The 14,980-nt window shown below is 33.8% G+C and overlaps 1 protein-coding gene and 1 non-coding gene across 2 annotated transcripts; one reads left to right on the top strand and one right to left on the bottom strand.

Moving 5' to 3' along the window:
- On the top strand, positions 1-160 carry LOC131645278 (U1 spliceosomal RNA). Its single transcript, XR_009296911.1, has one exon. It is a non-coding gene; the product is annotated as a U1 spliceosomal RNA (small nuclear RNA).
- A 197-nt stretch (positions 161-357) lies between these two features.
- LOC131635915 (calmodulin-binding protein 60 A) lies at positions 358-4,962 on the bottom strand. The gene is made up of 7 exons (XM_058906556.1): positions 4,449-4,962; positions 3,838-3,916; positions 2,629-2,681; positions 2,033-2,520; positions 1,684-1,844; positions 1,310-1,501; positions 358-1,223 (listed from the first exon to the last, which is right to left on the bottom strand). The coding sequence occupies exons 1-7, from the start codon at positions 4,520-4,522 to the stop codon at positions 648-650; spliced, it is 1,623 nt and encodes a 540-aa protein (XP_058762539.1). The 5' UTR covers positions 4,523-4,962; the 3' UTR covers positions 358-647.
- Between the last annotated feature and the right edge of the window lie 10,018 nt (positions 4,963-14,980).

Here is a 14,980-nt window from a genome sequence, read left to right as displayed (position 1 = left end):
TTACTTACCTGGATGGGGTCAATGAGTGATCAAAAAGGCTCATGGCCTAGGTTGGTGACCTCCATTGCACTTAGGAGGGGTGCCAGCCTAAGGTGTTCTCAAGTAGAACAGCCTGCATCATAATTTGTGGCAGAGGGGGCCTGCGTTCGCGCGGCCCCTACCAAGTCTAGTTTAAATTATTTTACTATTTATTTACATAATCTTACTCAAGAATTTCCATGTAATAACTTATGAAAAATCTTTGTAAAATTGCCATTGCCCCAAATGTGGAAGGTTTCATTAGAATCCATCAGGGGCAGGGACTTGAAAGGTTTCATCGCGTTTAAAGTTGTGGATCTACCCTCTTTTTGGTGACAATTTTAGTGAGAAACTATGAAAACTGATTTTATTGGACAAAATGTTTACAAAAATATGATATACTAACTCACTAAACATTTGCCAACAATCAGAAATCCTCTCCTGAAGATCAATTATTTACAAACTCAAAGAGAAGAGCCAAACAGCTCTTTAACCTCTGGCAACCTTAAAAACCAATGCATAGAGGATCTATTTACATATATAAGAGAGAGAAAACCATAACTTTTTCTTTATCAACACGGCAAACTATTATTTTGTAGGCTGCTTTCGAGAACGCAATGTACAAAAGCTTACCTATATAACTGGGTTCGTCGCTTCCTCACCAAGAACCATTTTAGAACGTTGACTACCTTTCTCCACCGTCTCCGAGCTTTTCCGTTAGCCATAGATGTAGAAGGTGCCAGCATGAAGCTATCAACAGCACTCTGTAAATCTGCTTCAATCTGACACTGAGATTGAAGATCGGCCTCGAAAAATTGTAGATGATCTTCATCAGTGAAAGCATGGACTATTGAATCCGTGTCACAGATCAAAGAGTTGGGTACTTGGAGTGGAAAACCAAGATTCTGATCGTATCTAAGGCCAATGCTGTCGAAATTTGGTAAACCATAGTCGTCCAAGCCACTACTTCCACCAACAGAATACATGGACGGCATGATATCAGTTGAAGATGCACTTTCTTGTGTGTAATTGAATCCTGTAATCTTTTGAGAAGCCAAAAGCTTGTTAGCACTTGATCCCTCGGTTCTCGGAGAGTAATGTGCATTAGTTAAGTGTGAATAACCATCCATTAAGGAGGCTTCGTCTTCGAAAGAGGTATAATCGCCTTGGCTAAGTGCAGAAAGAACCGATATTTGAGCATCAGCCTGATAGAAAAAGATTAAAATTTGTAAAATTAATAAGAACTATGAAAGGAAATGAGTGAGTAACGAGTGATTAGAGAGATAAATGCCTTTTCAGTTTCAGACAGCTTATCTACAGCGATATATTCGCATTCAGAGAGCAGTCCTGTCACTTGTCCCACGGCATTGAAGACTACACGAGGTTGTTGAGATGACACATGCCTTGTTGGATCAAGGACGCAAGTCCGAGCATGCTCTACAGTTATTTCCCACATCTTTGCAGACATCCCAGTGCCTAATATCTACACATTCCCAACCAAAAGAATTTAGTCATTTGCCCTAGACAAACCTAGTACTTATCAAAAACTGTCACAAGAAAGTGTTTGAAAAATCCTTTAAAAGACAATCGATTAAAAAAACAAAAGTTAAGACACTCTTCAAAAAATACGGCAGGTTTAGCAACTAGCGGTAAATTAGTTCTTACAGTTCGCAACTTTGCTGGATCGAGATTGAGTAGTGTGAGAAAATCTTTAACGGTACGGATCTTTTCACGACTCAAACGCCTGTGGAAAGCCCCATCTTTGCCTATCTTTTCCAGTCTCCAAATTTCATCCGAAAGACTTGGAGGGTGGTGTTTCTTGTACACTGCGCAGAAAAATCAGATGTTAAAGTAAGTTTCCTTTTATTGTTTCAATAAGTGAGTTGAAAAGCTAAAAACAAAGACAAAAATACAAAATAAGATAAATAATCTGCAATTCATTCATTCCCGCCTGATAGCATCATGCATCTAAGCTGAAAAAAGGTTAGTATAAGTCTATAAGACAAATACTCACATTCTCCTCTGTGATCCCTGACAATAAATGAATCTGTCTTTGCTTCTCTTATTCTAATACCCTCAAAGTTGTCCACTACTCTTGCGCCAAGCCTGAACCGACGGCTCCTTGTCCAGCTTGAATTATCTGTATATGAAATTTCACCCATCATACAAACCCCGTCTTTAAGATATAAAATAACTTCTCCTGTAAGGAGCGGCTTTTTCCCCTCCCTCTCTCTCACAATATTGTTCTTGAAATCTTCAGGCAACCAAATGTCACTTTCTTCTTCAAAATCACCTTCAAGGACTACAATTTCCACCTTAGCTGAAGATTCAGGTCCTGTACAAACAACCTTCCCTGTTACGGCATCGATTAAACGTATCCTTAATGTTGAGCCGTCCTCTCCTTCAATTCGAGCTCCTGTAAAGACAGGGAGAGAAATGCTGTTTTCAAACTGCAGCTGCAAAGTTCTTGTTTCTAAAGTATGCAGCTCCTTTCCACAGGTTCTGAAAACAAATGAAAAAAGATGCATGTGAAGCGATTCCCTTTGCTTTTTAAGCAACTCAAAAAAGAGGCATGGAAATTTAAATTATCAATTGAAGATTATTTCTTACTGTTTCATGCTGTTCAAATGCTTCTTTAGGGCCAATTCAACTTCCTCCTTAACCTGCAAAGATATATGATCATATTGTATATCTGTATAAGCAAAGTAGTCAAGCACAAGATCTTAAGTAGGATCCGTCGGCTTGTGAAAGATCGTAAAACTTGGACTGTTAGCACAGCACGTAAGATCCTACCGGGGGGAAAATGGTGATTTCATACATACACACACATACATAAAAACATAAAAATTATAATACAGGCTAAAAATAAAGCCCAACTTTTTTTTTTACAATCTTGCTTGAGAAAGATCGATCATGACCACGCCGGCAACGACAACGGTCTTTCTCTTATCGTAGCACTCTAAGGCATCCTTAGCACGTAAGTTCTTACAATCCAACACTCGATCTTGAGTCTCAAATAAACAAACTCTTATATCCCAGCATTTGAAAAACTAAAACTCATCACAATAGGGAACATAACTTCATCTTGTTGGTTCATTCGTTTAACAACATCACAAAAATAACAAGCAAGATCAAACTATGGAATGCACATAACCTAAAACCTCTAGTATATTTATTCACACATCGCAACGTATATCTTTCTCTTATACAGGACAGAAATTGGACACTGGAAACATTTAAACTTGAATTGAACCAAGAAAGTTCTTCAAATATTTTCTTTCTCTTCATTTTATTTATAGACAAGTAGCAAGCTTAGGAGTCCAGGATAGTAGCCCACTTTTATGCAATGAAACATTCCCACACTCATATCAGTGTATATCTAAGAATTGAAGCCATTCAAAGGGTTTGAGACAAATAACGAAGTAGAATGTCAAGTGTTTCAGTTGGGAGTCAATCGCGAAATGGCATGCTTGAAGTCAAATCGTACAAGTGGAACGATAAAGGATTAGTTTGAAATCAGTATGCACTTGTCCACAAGGAGTAATGAAAGTTATAACTGTCATAAATTGGATACAACGCAAGTTATCTGCAGCTACCAAAGCACGGTGGTAACTCACAAACAACACTTAAATAGTGTAACTAAATGAAACCGTCTATTCTATGATGCACTAATCGGTTCCATAAACCATTCAAAAATGCTAAAAGCAAACATTATCACATCTAATAAAAACAATCTAAAGTCATGCACAAATAAAAAGAAATTAACACCAAAATTATAAATGCAATGGACAATAAAATAAGAGAGATCAAAGTTCATACCACTCGACGAACCAACGGCTCTAGAATCGGCTCCATCAAATTCCTAACTGATTGTAACTTCATCACCTCGCGCACCACACTAAAACATCATTCATTACAACCAAAACAAAACGTCAAAAACACAACAGCACAGTCCTATTAACAGTCAAGTAAACTCTCCATACATAATATAGCTAAAAAATCCAGCCTCATTCATGCTGCAAACCTTAATGTTGCAGCAAAATGCAACTGCAATTATGGTTGCAATGTCATTACAACTCCTCAAAAACTTCATTTCGTAGTTGCAATTGCAGTTGCAAACCACAATTTAGATAGAACTATATTACAACAGTTAATCAGTATCCAAAAAATAATACACAAACAGCAGCATTGGCCTTTTATCTTAGAACATGAAATTAAACCTACTTCAATGCAATGAACATGCCCAACAAGAATTCTTCAGCCCAGTTTTCGCGCCGCAATTAAATAAAAACACAATTCACATTAATATAACAAACAAACCCCATTTCAGTTAACACCAAAATTGATCATATTCAGCTTCCACCATTCCCATTTCAACAAAAAAAAAAAAACTATTGAAAAGAAGAGGGAAAGTAAAAAACCAAACCTACCTACAAAAAGGAGGAGGCTTTCTCCGCTTATCATCCGAACTCTTGTTATCATCGGGACCCCTTTTGAGCGACATACTCAAAGAAAACAGCTTTGTTGTTGTTGTTGTTGTAGTATTGCGTATTCAAAATCGAAACCGAACAAGAACCACAACATGGGGGTGTAGACAGAAAGAAAAGATACGAAAGAAACAAAACATGCCACACCAATATATAACAACCAACCTTTACGCCAAAAAGAGGAAGTAACAAATAAACGACAAAAGAAATAAAAAAAAGTCCAAAAAAATGAAACTACTATCTTTCTTTCTGGTTGGAACAAGAAGAACAAGTACTAAGGTGTTGTGTATCTGAGTTTGTTTGGTTTAGGATGTTTCTTTCGGGTGCGAAGATTTGTCGTGGTTGATGAAGAGAAAGAGTGTTTGTTACTTCTAGGATTATTGGAGAAAGCGAGAAGAGAAGATGGTGAGGTGAGGAGAGTGGGAAGTGGGACCGGTGATAAGGCGTGTTTGTGTTCTTGTGTCTGTCTGACTTGGTAAAACTGGGGCCCCAACCCACTGTTTCGGTTCAACGCGCTTCTGGTGGGTTTCTTGTGTTCGACAAATTAATTTCAATGTTTTACACTTTTACTTGGGGGTATGTTTGGATTATTTAGTAATAGAAATTAATTTTATTTAAGAGGGAGTTGAATGTGGAGTGATTTGTATTTAAATATATTTATGACACTACTTTGGAAATTAAGGAAAGATTTAGGGTTTGTTTGGTTCTGCAGTGAAAAAAATTGATTTTGAATGAATTGATTCTGGATAAAAGTGATTTGAAGGTAAAGTGATTTATGTTTGGAGAAATTATTGCAAAAGTGAGTTGAATAATAAATTTTAGTGTAAAATTACGTTTAAAAATCACGTTTGATCAAAAGCTACAAATACTAACTTCAAGTAGAATCAATTTTAGAAAGCAAAATCAATTCTGCTCGAGATCAACCAAACACGTCAAAATCAATTCTAGACGTCCAGAATCAATTCTAGTTGTCTCAAACGTGAAACCAAACATAGACTTAGCCTATTAGAGATGTGAATAAGTGAATATTGATGATTATTTTTGTTCTTTCGTTGAGTTTAAGTTGTGCAATCCTTATCAAAAATGATTTTAAGGGTGTTTTTTTTACAGAAGAATGTAGTGATGTGTGGTATGATCATAATATCTCGTGCAATTGTTCGAGACATAACTCATTTATTCCGTATAAGATAACTTGTTTGTGGATTTAGTTTGTCCATTGGCGTGGGGGCGTTCAACCGATATGAACTTGGTCTAAGTTATTAAGGGATGGCAGAATTCGACCACTGTGGAATTAGCGAACTGAGTCTCGTTATTAGAGACGATGTATTTTGTGAGACCAAATATGCAAAATATTTGCTAAGTATTAGTCAATTATGCAATAAAGGTAACAACGTAACTTTTGATTCTCTTAGATGCAGAGTTATTAAAACCAAACATGATCAAACCATTTTTACCATCTCTAGAAGTGGAAACACCTACATTGTGAATCTAAATAAGATTTCTTCAAATGATGTTGGTCTTCTTAGTAAAAAATAATGAATCTCGGTTATGACATGGGAGAATAGGCCACATCCACGTGGATAACTTAAACAAGTTGGTCCGCAAGGATTTAGTGATTGGCCTGTCAAACTTACGCGAGAAAAGTTGTTTATGTGATAAGTGTCAAAAAGGGAAACAAGTGAGGGCCTTTTTTTAATCTAAAAATGTTATTTCTACAAACTAACCCTTACAACTTTTTTGCATGGATCTTTTTGGCCCATCTAGAACAATTTTTTTAGAGAAAATCTCTATGCCTTTGTAGTTGTGGATGACTATTATCGCTATACATGGACATTATTTTTATCTTAGAAAAGATACATGCTTGTTTCCTTTCAGAAACTTTCCAAGATTATCCAGAATGAGAAAGGATTAAGCATCACATTAATCTGAAGTGATCATGGGGGTGAACACTAGAATGAGGAATTTGAAAATTATTGTAATGAGAATGGAATTCAACATACTTTCTTCACTCCACGAACTCCCTAAGAAAATGGGGTAGTGGAGATGATGAATAAATTTATAGAGGAGCTAGAGAGAACGATGCTCAATGAGACTAACCTTCTTAAATACTTTTGGGACAATGTTGTAAGAACTGCTTGTTATGTAATGAATTGTGTCTTGATAAGACTAATTATAAGGTTGACGCCCTATGAGTTGTATAGAGAAAGGAAGTCAAATATCTCTCACTTATATGTCTTGGGATGCAAATACTTTATCCTTAATAACGGGAAGGATAATCTTGGGAAATTTGACGCCAAAGTTGATGAAGGCATATTCCTAGGATATTTCACTTCTAGCAAAGCTTTTAGAGTTTTTTAACAAAAAAACCCTAACAATAGAAGAGTCAGTTCATGTTATATTTTATGAGTCTAACCCCTTGTCTACAGAGATAGATGTTGTTGACTGTGCATGTATCCTTGAGAAAATCAAGGTCAAAAGGAATATCAAAGCCCAAATGGAGAAATTCAAGTTGTAGAAGTAAACTTAGAAAATCAAAGTCTACCCAAATAATGGAGGATCGCTAAGAACCATCTAATTTATAACATTATTGAAGATATTTTTAAGGAAGTTACAACTCGACACTCCCTTATCAAGGTATGTAATCATATTACCTTTGTTTCCCAAATTGAAAAAATTGTTATCTTCTCTTGTGAAGCTTTTATCGTAAATGTTCTCCAGTGTTTATTATCAATTATGATATAAAACAATTGTTTGTAGCTTTTGGTGAAAAATATTAATTTATAAGGCATGTTAGTAACTTGATGGTAATAGTGGTCAAAATAGATATCTTACAGACAACTTAACTGTCGGTACCATATATTATCTTAGAAATTCAAATTTTACCAAAGACTTGGACTTAGGTAATGTTACTGATGGCTAAGTTGTGGATGATATAAAATGAATAATTTATGTTAAAAATTATGACTACCCATAAATTATTCACGATTTCGTTCAGGGTAACATCAAGGGTTTTTTTGGTCGTCGATAAATGTTACCGAGGAGCGGCCCATGGCTTCATATAAGCCTTCAAAAATGTGCCTTCACCCACAAATTTGTCTTATTACCAAGGGCTTATGGTCGTGGGTAATTACAAACTTTCTTGTAGTATGTTTGAGGAAGGAGAACATGAACAAATTTATATTCTCGTAAAGCACTCACACTAACTCTCCTTCTTCATATTTCATATTTTCTTATTGAGATCACTTTCTTGTATGATGATGACCATTAACTTTGTGATACTTGCACTTCTTATTGATATCACTTATCATAACCTCCCATTTAGGGGGTGGATAATTTGGGATGGCCTTGGTGTGATACAGTTTCTGCCATATTTGCTCTCGTTTAGTGTTTATTGGTGTATAATTTTTTGTTGGTCTTCTAGTGGGTTTAAAAGTCCCCTTATCTCTAATTGGTTATGCGAGGTGATTCTTGTGATGGTTAGAGGATTCAGATCCCCCACTATTTCTTTCCTTTTCATTTTTGGCCCTCTTTTTAGCATTGTTTTTTCTTGCCCTTCATGTAACACTCCCCCTCGTTATGATTTCTTCTGTTGAATATACCGGTTTTTATGTAATAGACTCATTAAAGTGTTTGACTTTAAGCACATTTTTTAAAGCTCCTATGGATGCTTCTTGATTAGGGTTAATCACCTTGATGGCGACCTCTTATAACTTTTTTAGGTACTCACATAATGATTCTGAGTGTACACGGAAAATGTTGAACAAGGTGGTGGTAGATACTTTTGGTTGTTTGCTCGTCGAGAACTAGTGAATATATTTTCTAGACAGATCCTTGTAACTAGTTTTAGAGAACCTAAGAATGTTGATGTAAACGTTCTGGAAAAGAGCTTACATTCAAGGGAGTATGTTATGCCTATTATTTTCATTTGTATATTGATGGGTGTGAAATGCTCTATTAGATCACTCTTTCTTTTCAATGTCATTAAAGAGAATGACTTGAAGCTATATGGGACAAAAGCATCCCAGATTTTGGCAGAGAGGGATTGAGGATTCAACTCCTTCGTGTCTTATTATGCATCATTGTCCTGTTGATATTGTTGAATGTTTAGAACACTAACTTGTAGGGTTTCATTTTTTGCTTCACAACTCTTCATATGGGCATACATCCTTGCTAGAACGTCATTTCCACAAGAGTTAAGTGTATGTCTTGTGTCCACTTGTTAGCTGAAAATTTGACGCTCACAAAGAAGAGAATGATAAGGAAACAAGGGATTTATTTTGTAAATAAAGATCAACTTCGACGAAGCTTGGAGATGTTTTTCGACAAAGATATTTTGGTAAAGAGCAAGTCACACTGATAATCTTATGTTCTATCTATGACTTATAAATATTTTAAATAAATGGACTTGGAGTTCGACACTAAGAAATTCGAATTTGGCCAATAACGATGTTTTGGCCTTATCGGTTCCTTGAGAAGAACGCATGGAGGTTTGCAAAAGACGAAGCACATGCAAACATAAACATGTCATCTTTTAAGTAGAAGACCGTTGTAGTTGAATTAGTATATATATGAGTCTTAGTAAATAGATTTTATGTGTGTTCAACATTGTACTATACTCAAATTACTCAAAGCATCTAAGCGTATTGAGAAACAAGTCTCTGAGAAATGTACGTTTGAAACACCTTTTTATCTTTAAAAGTAGTTTATTCACATTTAGAACCATTTCCATTTCCTTTACATTTTCAGTCAAAACCTTTACTTTTCAATCAAATTTATCTATCTTTGTCTTTTATACTTACAAACAAGTATTTTACATTCATTCGCATTGCCTTTAAATTTATCAAATACCTTAGTATTCAAGAAACACAGAACAACAAACACACTCTATACACGTATGTCCTAGGATCAATCTAGTCGATCATGCAAGCAACCAAAAGAATTAACTTTGGAAGACTAGCGTTTGTTTACCAAAACCCAGGGTAAACACCACTATAGAGAAACAATGGTTGAGTAAAATAGAGACTCTCAAAGAAATTGAAACGGTCTAAGTTAGTTTTAATAGGCCCCACGATGGGGCCGAAGTAATATTTATGACCATTCCTATGGAGAACAAGCAAAGTCTCAATCTATTTTATATGTGAATATGTGATGATCATTCTTGATTTTCTTCTGTTGTATTTATAATTATACCTCTTCACTTTAACTTTCTTGATCTTGACTGTTATAGTCGTTACATCACTATAACTATTTACTTTATTGTTCTTTTGTTTGAGTTTCAACTGTGTCATCCTTATCACAAATTATATATAACTCTAAGCTGAGTCTTCTACTTACTTTAAAATCGGTCTGACCCTTAATTAGATGACCTCGCTCATGCAACATATCGTGGCAAGCTAACTAATATGATCCAACACGTGCATTACCTCACCTATGTTGGTCTAAGTACTCTTCAAGGGTTCAACGTGTTCTATGACAAAATGTGTCGGGATACTCAACTTTGGTCATTATTGTTGAGTGCCAGAAATTCATTATTTTTACTATTGTTTTGTAGCACTTATCGATTCTTTTGTATTATATTCTCTGAATAATTCCCCGCTTTTTGTATAAATATGTATAAATAGGATTTAATTGAGTTTTTATTCATTTATATACCATTTGATAGTTTTCTATTCATTTTGTAGATATTGAGTCGCTTTTGGAGCACGAGCAATAAAGTGCCAAAGACACGGCTTCAAAACGCGCAATTTTGAGCGACGGAACCAACGAATCGTCGAATAAATCTCAAAATAAAATAAAAATAAATCATTAATTTAGTTGATATTCACTCATTATTGGATAGAGCATGGAATAAGCTTTCCAACGCTTCGAACCGGGCGCAAATCGGAGTTACGGTTCTCGAGTTATGGCTGAAACAGTGCAGAACTTTTTGCTGTACTGGTGTGTCTCGCCGGGCGAAAAAAGGGCTCGCCGGGCGAGCCCAACCGACCCAAAAATGTGCCAACTTGCTGTCTGGAGTCACCGGGCGAACCATTTTAGTCGTCGGGCGAAGCAGTGTCGGCAGAAACGTGTTTTAAGGTAGAAAAATCACATTTTTGGAGGGATGGTTGGATATTTTAGAGCTCCAATCCATCCAATAGCATTTTTTGAGTGGAATGATGCTAGAAAACACATTGGAGCTGTCAAATGGATGATTCGGGGTTGAATCCTTCATCAATTGGAGCCGACAAACCGGGATATTTTTGGGTTTTTCTCCATTTCTTCTCTTTGTAGTTTCTTTTGTGAGTTTTGTTATGTATATACTTTAATCTCATGTATATTTGTTGACTATTATGTTATATAAAGCTTGCTTTCATATTTTTATGGATTATTGTCTTAGATTGTTGCTTTGTTGCTATGTGTTTGAACTGCTATAGAGATGTAGGGCTTTAATGCTTATCTAGGATGATTTTCTATTAACTTAATTGCAGAGATGGATTAGGTTGATAATCACTTAGTGTCAGTGCTTAATGCGTCTGAGTGGTCGTGTTTGTCTGAGAGATCGACATTTACGGGAAGCTCGAATTTCTCATGTGTTGTTTAGGTGTCTGAGAGATCGTCACTTAGATAATATTGTGGGTTGTGTTGTTGACATGTGGTAATATTGATAGGTTACAAGTTGAGTATATTCGGTCAATAAGTTTAAGTTTGTGAAGAGTAGATTATATACAATACTTGATAGTTTCTTCTATTTGAAGAATGAATTTATTTTGTGTTCATAAGTTAAATTTCCGCATTTACCGTCTAAACCCATTATAACCCAAACTCATAACTAAGAAACTGTTGAACGGCAGTTCAATGCACTAGTCCCTGTGGAGACGATAATTTTTCCCGAAGTAATACTTCCAAAACTTTTGTTGCTTGCCGCTTTACCGCTCCAACAATTATAGACAATGTCAGAGCCAATATCCTAGGTTAGGGGTATAAGTTTTTTTTCCTGAAATATATATTTATATATATATAGGGGTGTTCAAAACCAAACCAACCCAATAGAAAACCGCAAACCAAACCAAAACCGCAAAAAACCGCATTTTGTTCGGATTTGTTTGGGTCATCTTTTAACAAACCGCAAGGTTCAGTTCGGTTTGCGGTCTGTATTTTGTAAACCGAATCAAACTGCATTATGTTACAACCTAACTTTTACTTAACTCACATCCAACCCAAACTTAAACCTATTATACCTTAGTCTTATGATTACGAACAATTTTTTCATCCTTATACATATGATTTCAGTCTCGATCTTCTCAAATCTCTAATAACATTATCACACCTTCTTTGCCACATACATCTTCTCTCTTCTTCTATAATCTCCACTCTCTTATATTCTTTCTTTTTCACCTTCTCATTTTTATGCAAATATTCTCTATTTCAGTTTTGTTTTTATCGCACATCTTCTTTTCTAATCTCTCAACTCTTTTGTTTTATTCTTGTTCATCTTTACTAATCTCTTGTCTCTTCTATTTTTTGTTACATTATAATAATTTTTATATTGTTTTATGCTATTATTTTATATTTATTATTCCACTTTTGTGTAATTTAATTTTTACATATTAAATAGAAAGTTATTGATAAAATATGACGAGTTTTGTTGTCATTTGATAGTGTATGAATGTCTAAATATAAAGTTATGCTGTTATCTATATATGTATTGTTCAATAAAATATTTGTAAAAAATCGAACAAACCGAACCGAACCAAACCGCATTGGTTTGATTTGATTTTTTTCTAAAAGTCAATCGAACCAAACCGCACGATTTTTTCTTGCGGTTCGGATGATTTTTTCGTCAAAACTGCACCGCGAACACCCATATATATATATATATATATATATATATATATATATATATATATATATATATATATATATATATATATATATATATATATATATATATATATATATAACTCGTTGAAATTATGTTCACTCATATATAATATAAGAAAAACAGAAACATAGTAAAAGTAGACTATTGATTTTTCTTACATTTTAGTGTAAGAGTCAATGTCTGGAGTTTTTGAAGGTGCAATATCATTCAAGAGTTAAGAGGTGATTCCAATGAAATCCAGGGTTCAAGTAGTACTTGTTTAATATAATTGTTAGTTATAATCCAATCTTACTATGCACATGTTTTAAATTTTTTGATCCCCCTTACTCAAATGTGGCTCTGCCGCTGATTATAGACATAACGGTTTATAGTTTCTCAAATTCAAAGGAGTTTAAGTGAGAAATGATTAAGAAAAAGATCTACTCGATCTCATGTCTTTATATTCAAAAATATATTTATATAAAAATAAATTAAACTATAAAAGTCACGTATAAATTGAAGTTATAAAATGTAATTTTAAATTAGAATATATTTTTTCAAGAATTATGAAACACGTCAAAATCAATTTTATATTTCTAAAGTCAATTCTAATAATTCTAGTTGTCAAACTAAATATAAGTTTAATATGTGTTTGATTATGCATGCCCCTTTTCATGTGAATTTTTTTGTTGTTTGATCTGAATCATATTTAAGTTGGACCACATAAATTCATACTATTATAGATAATTTTAACATTGAGTTATATGAATTTAATTAAAAGAGACTCTAGTCTATAGGTAAGTTTTGTGTCCATAAGCATGTAAGTTAAATTTTAGCAGTTTTGCAGCCTGATTTTTTCTAATTTCAAGTAAGCTAACATATTAGGTCAGATACTTTGGGATTTTTATTTGATAGACATACATATTCAAATTTTGATTTAATTTATAGGTTTAAATAGTTTTTTTTTCTTGTAAGTTGGTTTGTTTTTGTTTTTCGTCCCTGTATTTTTATTTTTGGGGATAAAGTCCTCAAATGTTAAATTTCATTTGATTTTAGTCCCTAAAATAAAAATTCGCAGGAAAATCTGCAGGTTTCCTACGGATTTTCCTTCAAATTTTCTTGCGGATTTCAATTTTAAGGACTAAAACTAAAAGGATTTTAACATTCAGGGACCATTTTCAAGAAAAATAAGATACATGGACGAAAATAAAAAACACGCCAACTTACAAGGATCAAAAGACTATTTAAGCCTAATTTATAATTATAGGAAATTCACAATCTAATGTTATGAAAAAGTAACTACAAATGCAGTCAAAACAAGAAAATAGAGTAAAAGATATAATTTCTAAGAAAATTGAGTTCCATACTTATTAGAAAAACACACATCAAATCACTTTTAGTTAAGTTTTTAAAAGATCAACTAATAGACAAATGCTTAAAATATTAGACTAACTCAAAGAAAAATACTTGTAGTGTAACTTTTCGGGTGTAATTTGATTCCTCCTCTTAGAAAAGATGAGGGATCAACTTACACCCGAAGAGTTATACTCGCTCATAACTTCATTTCAAATAAATATTTTTAAAATCAACCTTTAAATTGAAACATACTATTATATAGATCATACCTATAAAATTTGAGATTAATCTATAATGATTTGCTAAATAAACTAAATAAACTAACATTAAGCATATTCTTTTATTGCATTTAATCACGTGTCAACAAAATTTATTTGAAGAATTTGTCTGATCAATGTTGAAAGCAGCATAAAAAAACACTAAAAATTTTAGATTGATTTAAAGAAAGAAGTAGAAGAAGATAATTATAATTGAAAAATAAATAACATAAAAAAATATAATATAAGGGTAACAAAGGAACACACCAAAGTTTATAGTTCTACTCAAATCTACGAGGCATACTCTAGTCTTCAAGGATCACATTTCATGACCTAGAGATGATTGATGGCGTTTCAACATCTTTAGAATACCGTCAATCGATCTTGCCACTGCCACATCACTTCGATCAAACCCATTCTTTTGTGACAATGAAATGTAATATACATAACTCTTAAATCTCCATTTGTGTTCAAGTCAAAGATGCTTAACTTCATCTTTCCTTCGTTATCAATAAAGGGTGATCGACACTCGAACTTAACCACCCTTTGATTTTCTGGGTAGCGCAAGAGATTATCCAGTTTAGATTTCAGAACTTTAAGAGAGGTGTCCTTTGTGACCCTAAATTCAAAAGGATGACTCATACCATTAAAGTAAACAAATGCGAGTTATCAATATTGAGACATTTTGTGGAATTTTTAATGGATACATCTACATACGACGCATATTGATACAAGTTTTTGATAAATAAGGATCATAAAAAATATATCATGTCTCAAGTATCATTCTGGATTTCGAAATCTAGATTCAATTAGGTATAAATATGTTTTTGTCCGGATATTGAAATTCATAGTGACCATTTTACATATGAAATAACACAATAAATATGGTTTATCTGAATTTTGAAATCTGGGTCATCCGTTCTAGAAGCTAATTTTGCAGGAATACAATTAGTTTTACACACAAACTTCCTAATTCATTTTGTTCTTTGTTAGGTCAACTTTTCTTTAAATGACTTACTGAT

This window comes from Vicia villosa, linkage group LG1 (assembly GCF_029867415.1).
Source record: "Vicia villosa cultivar HV-30 ecotype Madison, WI linkage group LG1, Vvil1.0, whole genome shotgun sequence".
Classification (NCBI taxonomy): Eukaryota; Viridiplantae; Streptophyta; class Magnoliopsida; order Fabales; family Fabaceae; genus Vicia; species Vicia villosa.
The sequence above is the reverse complement of the archived record's forward strand: the minus strand, read 5'-3'. Positions and strand labels throughout refer to the sequence as shown.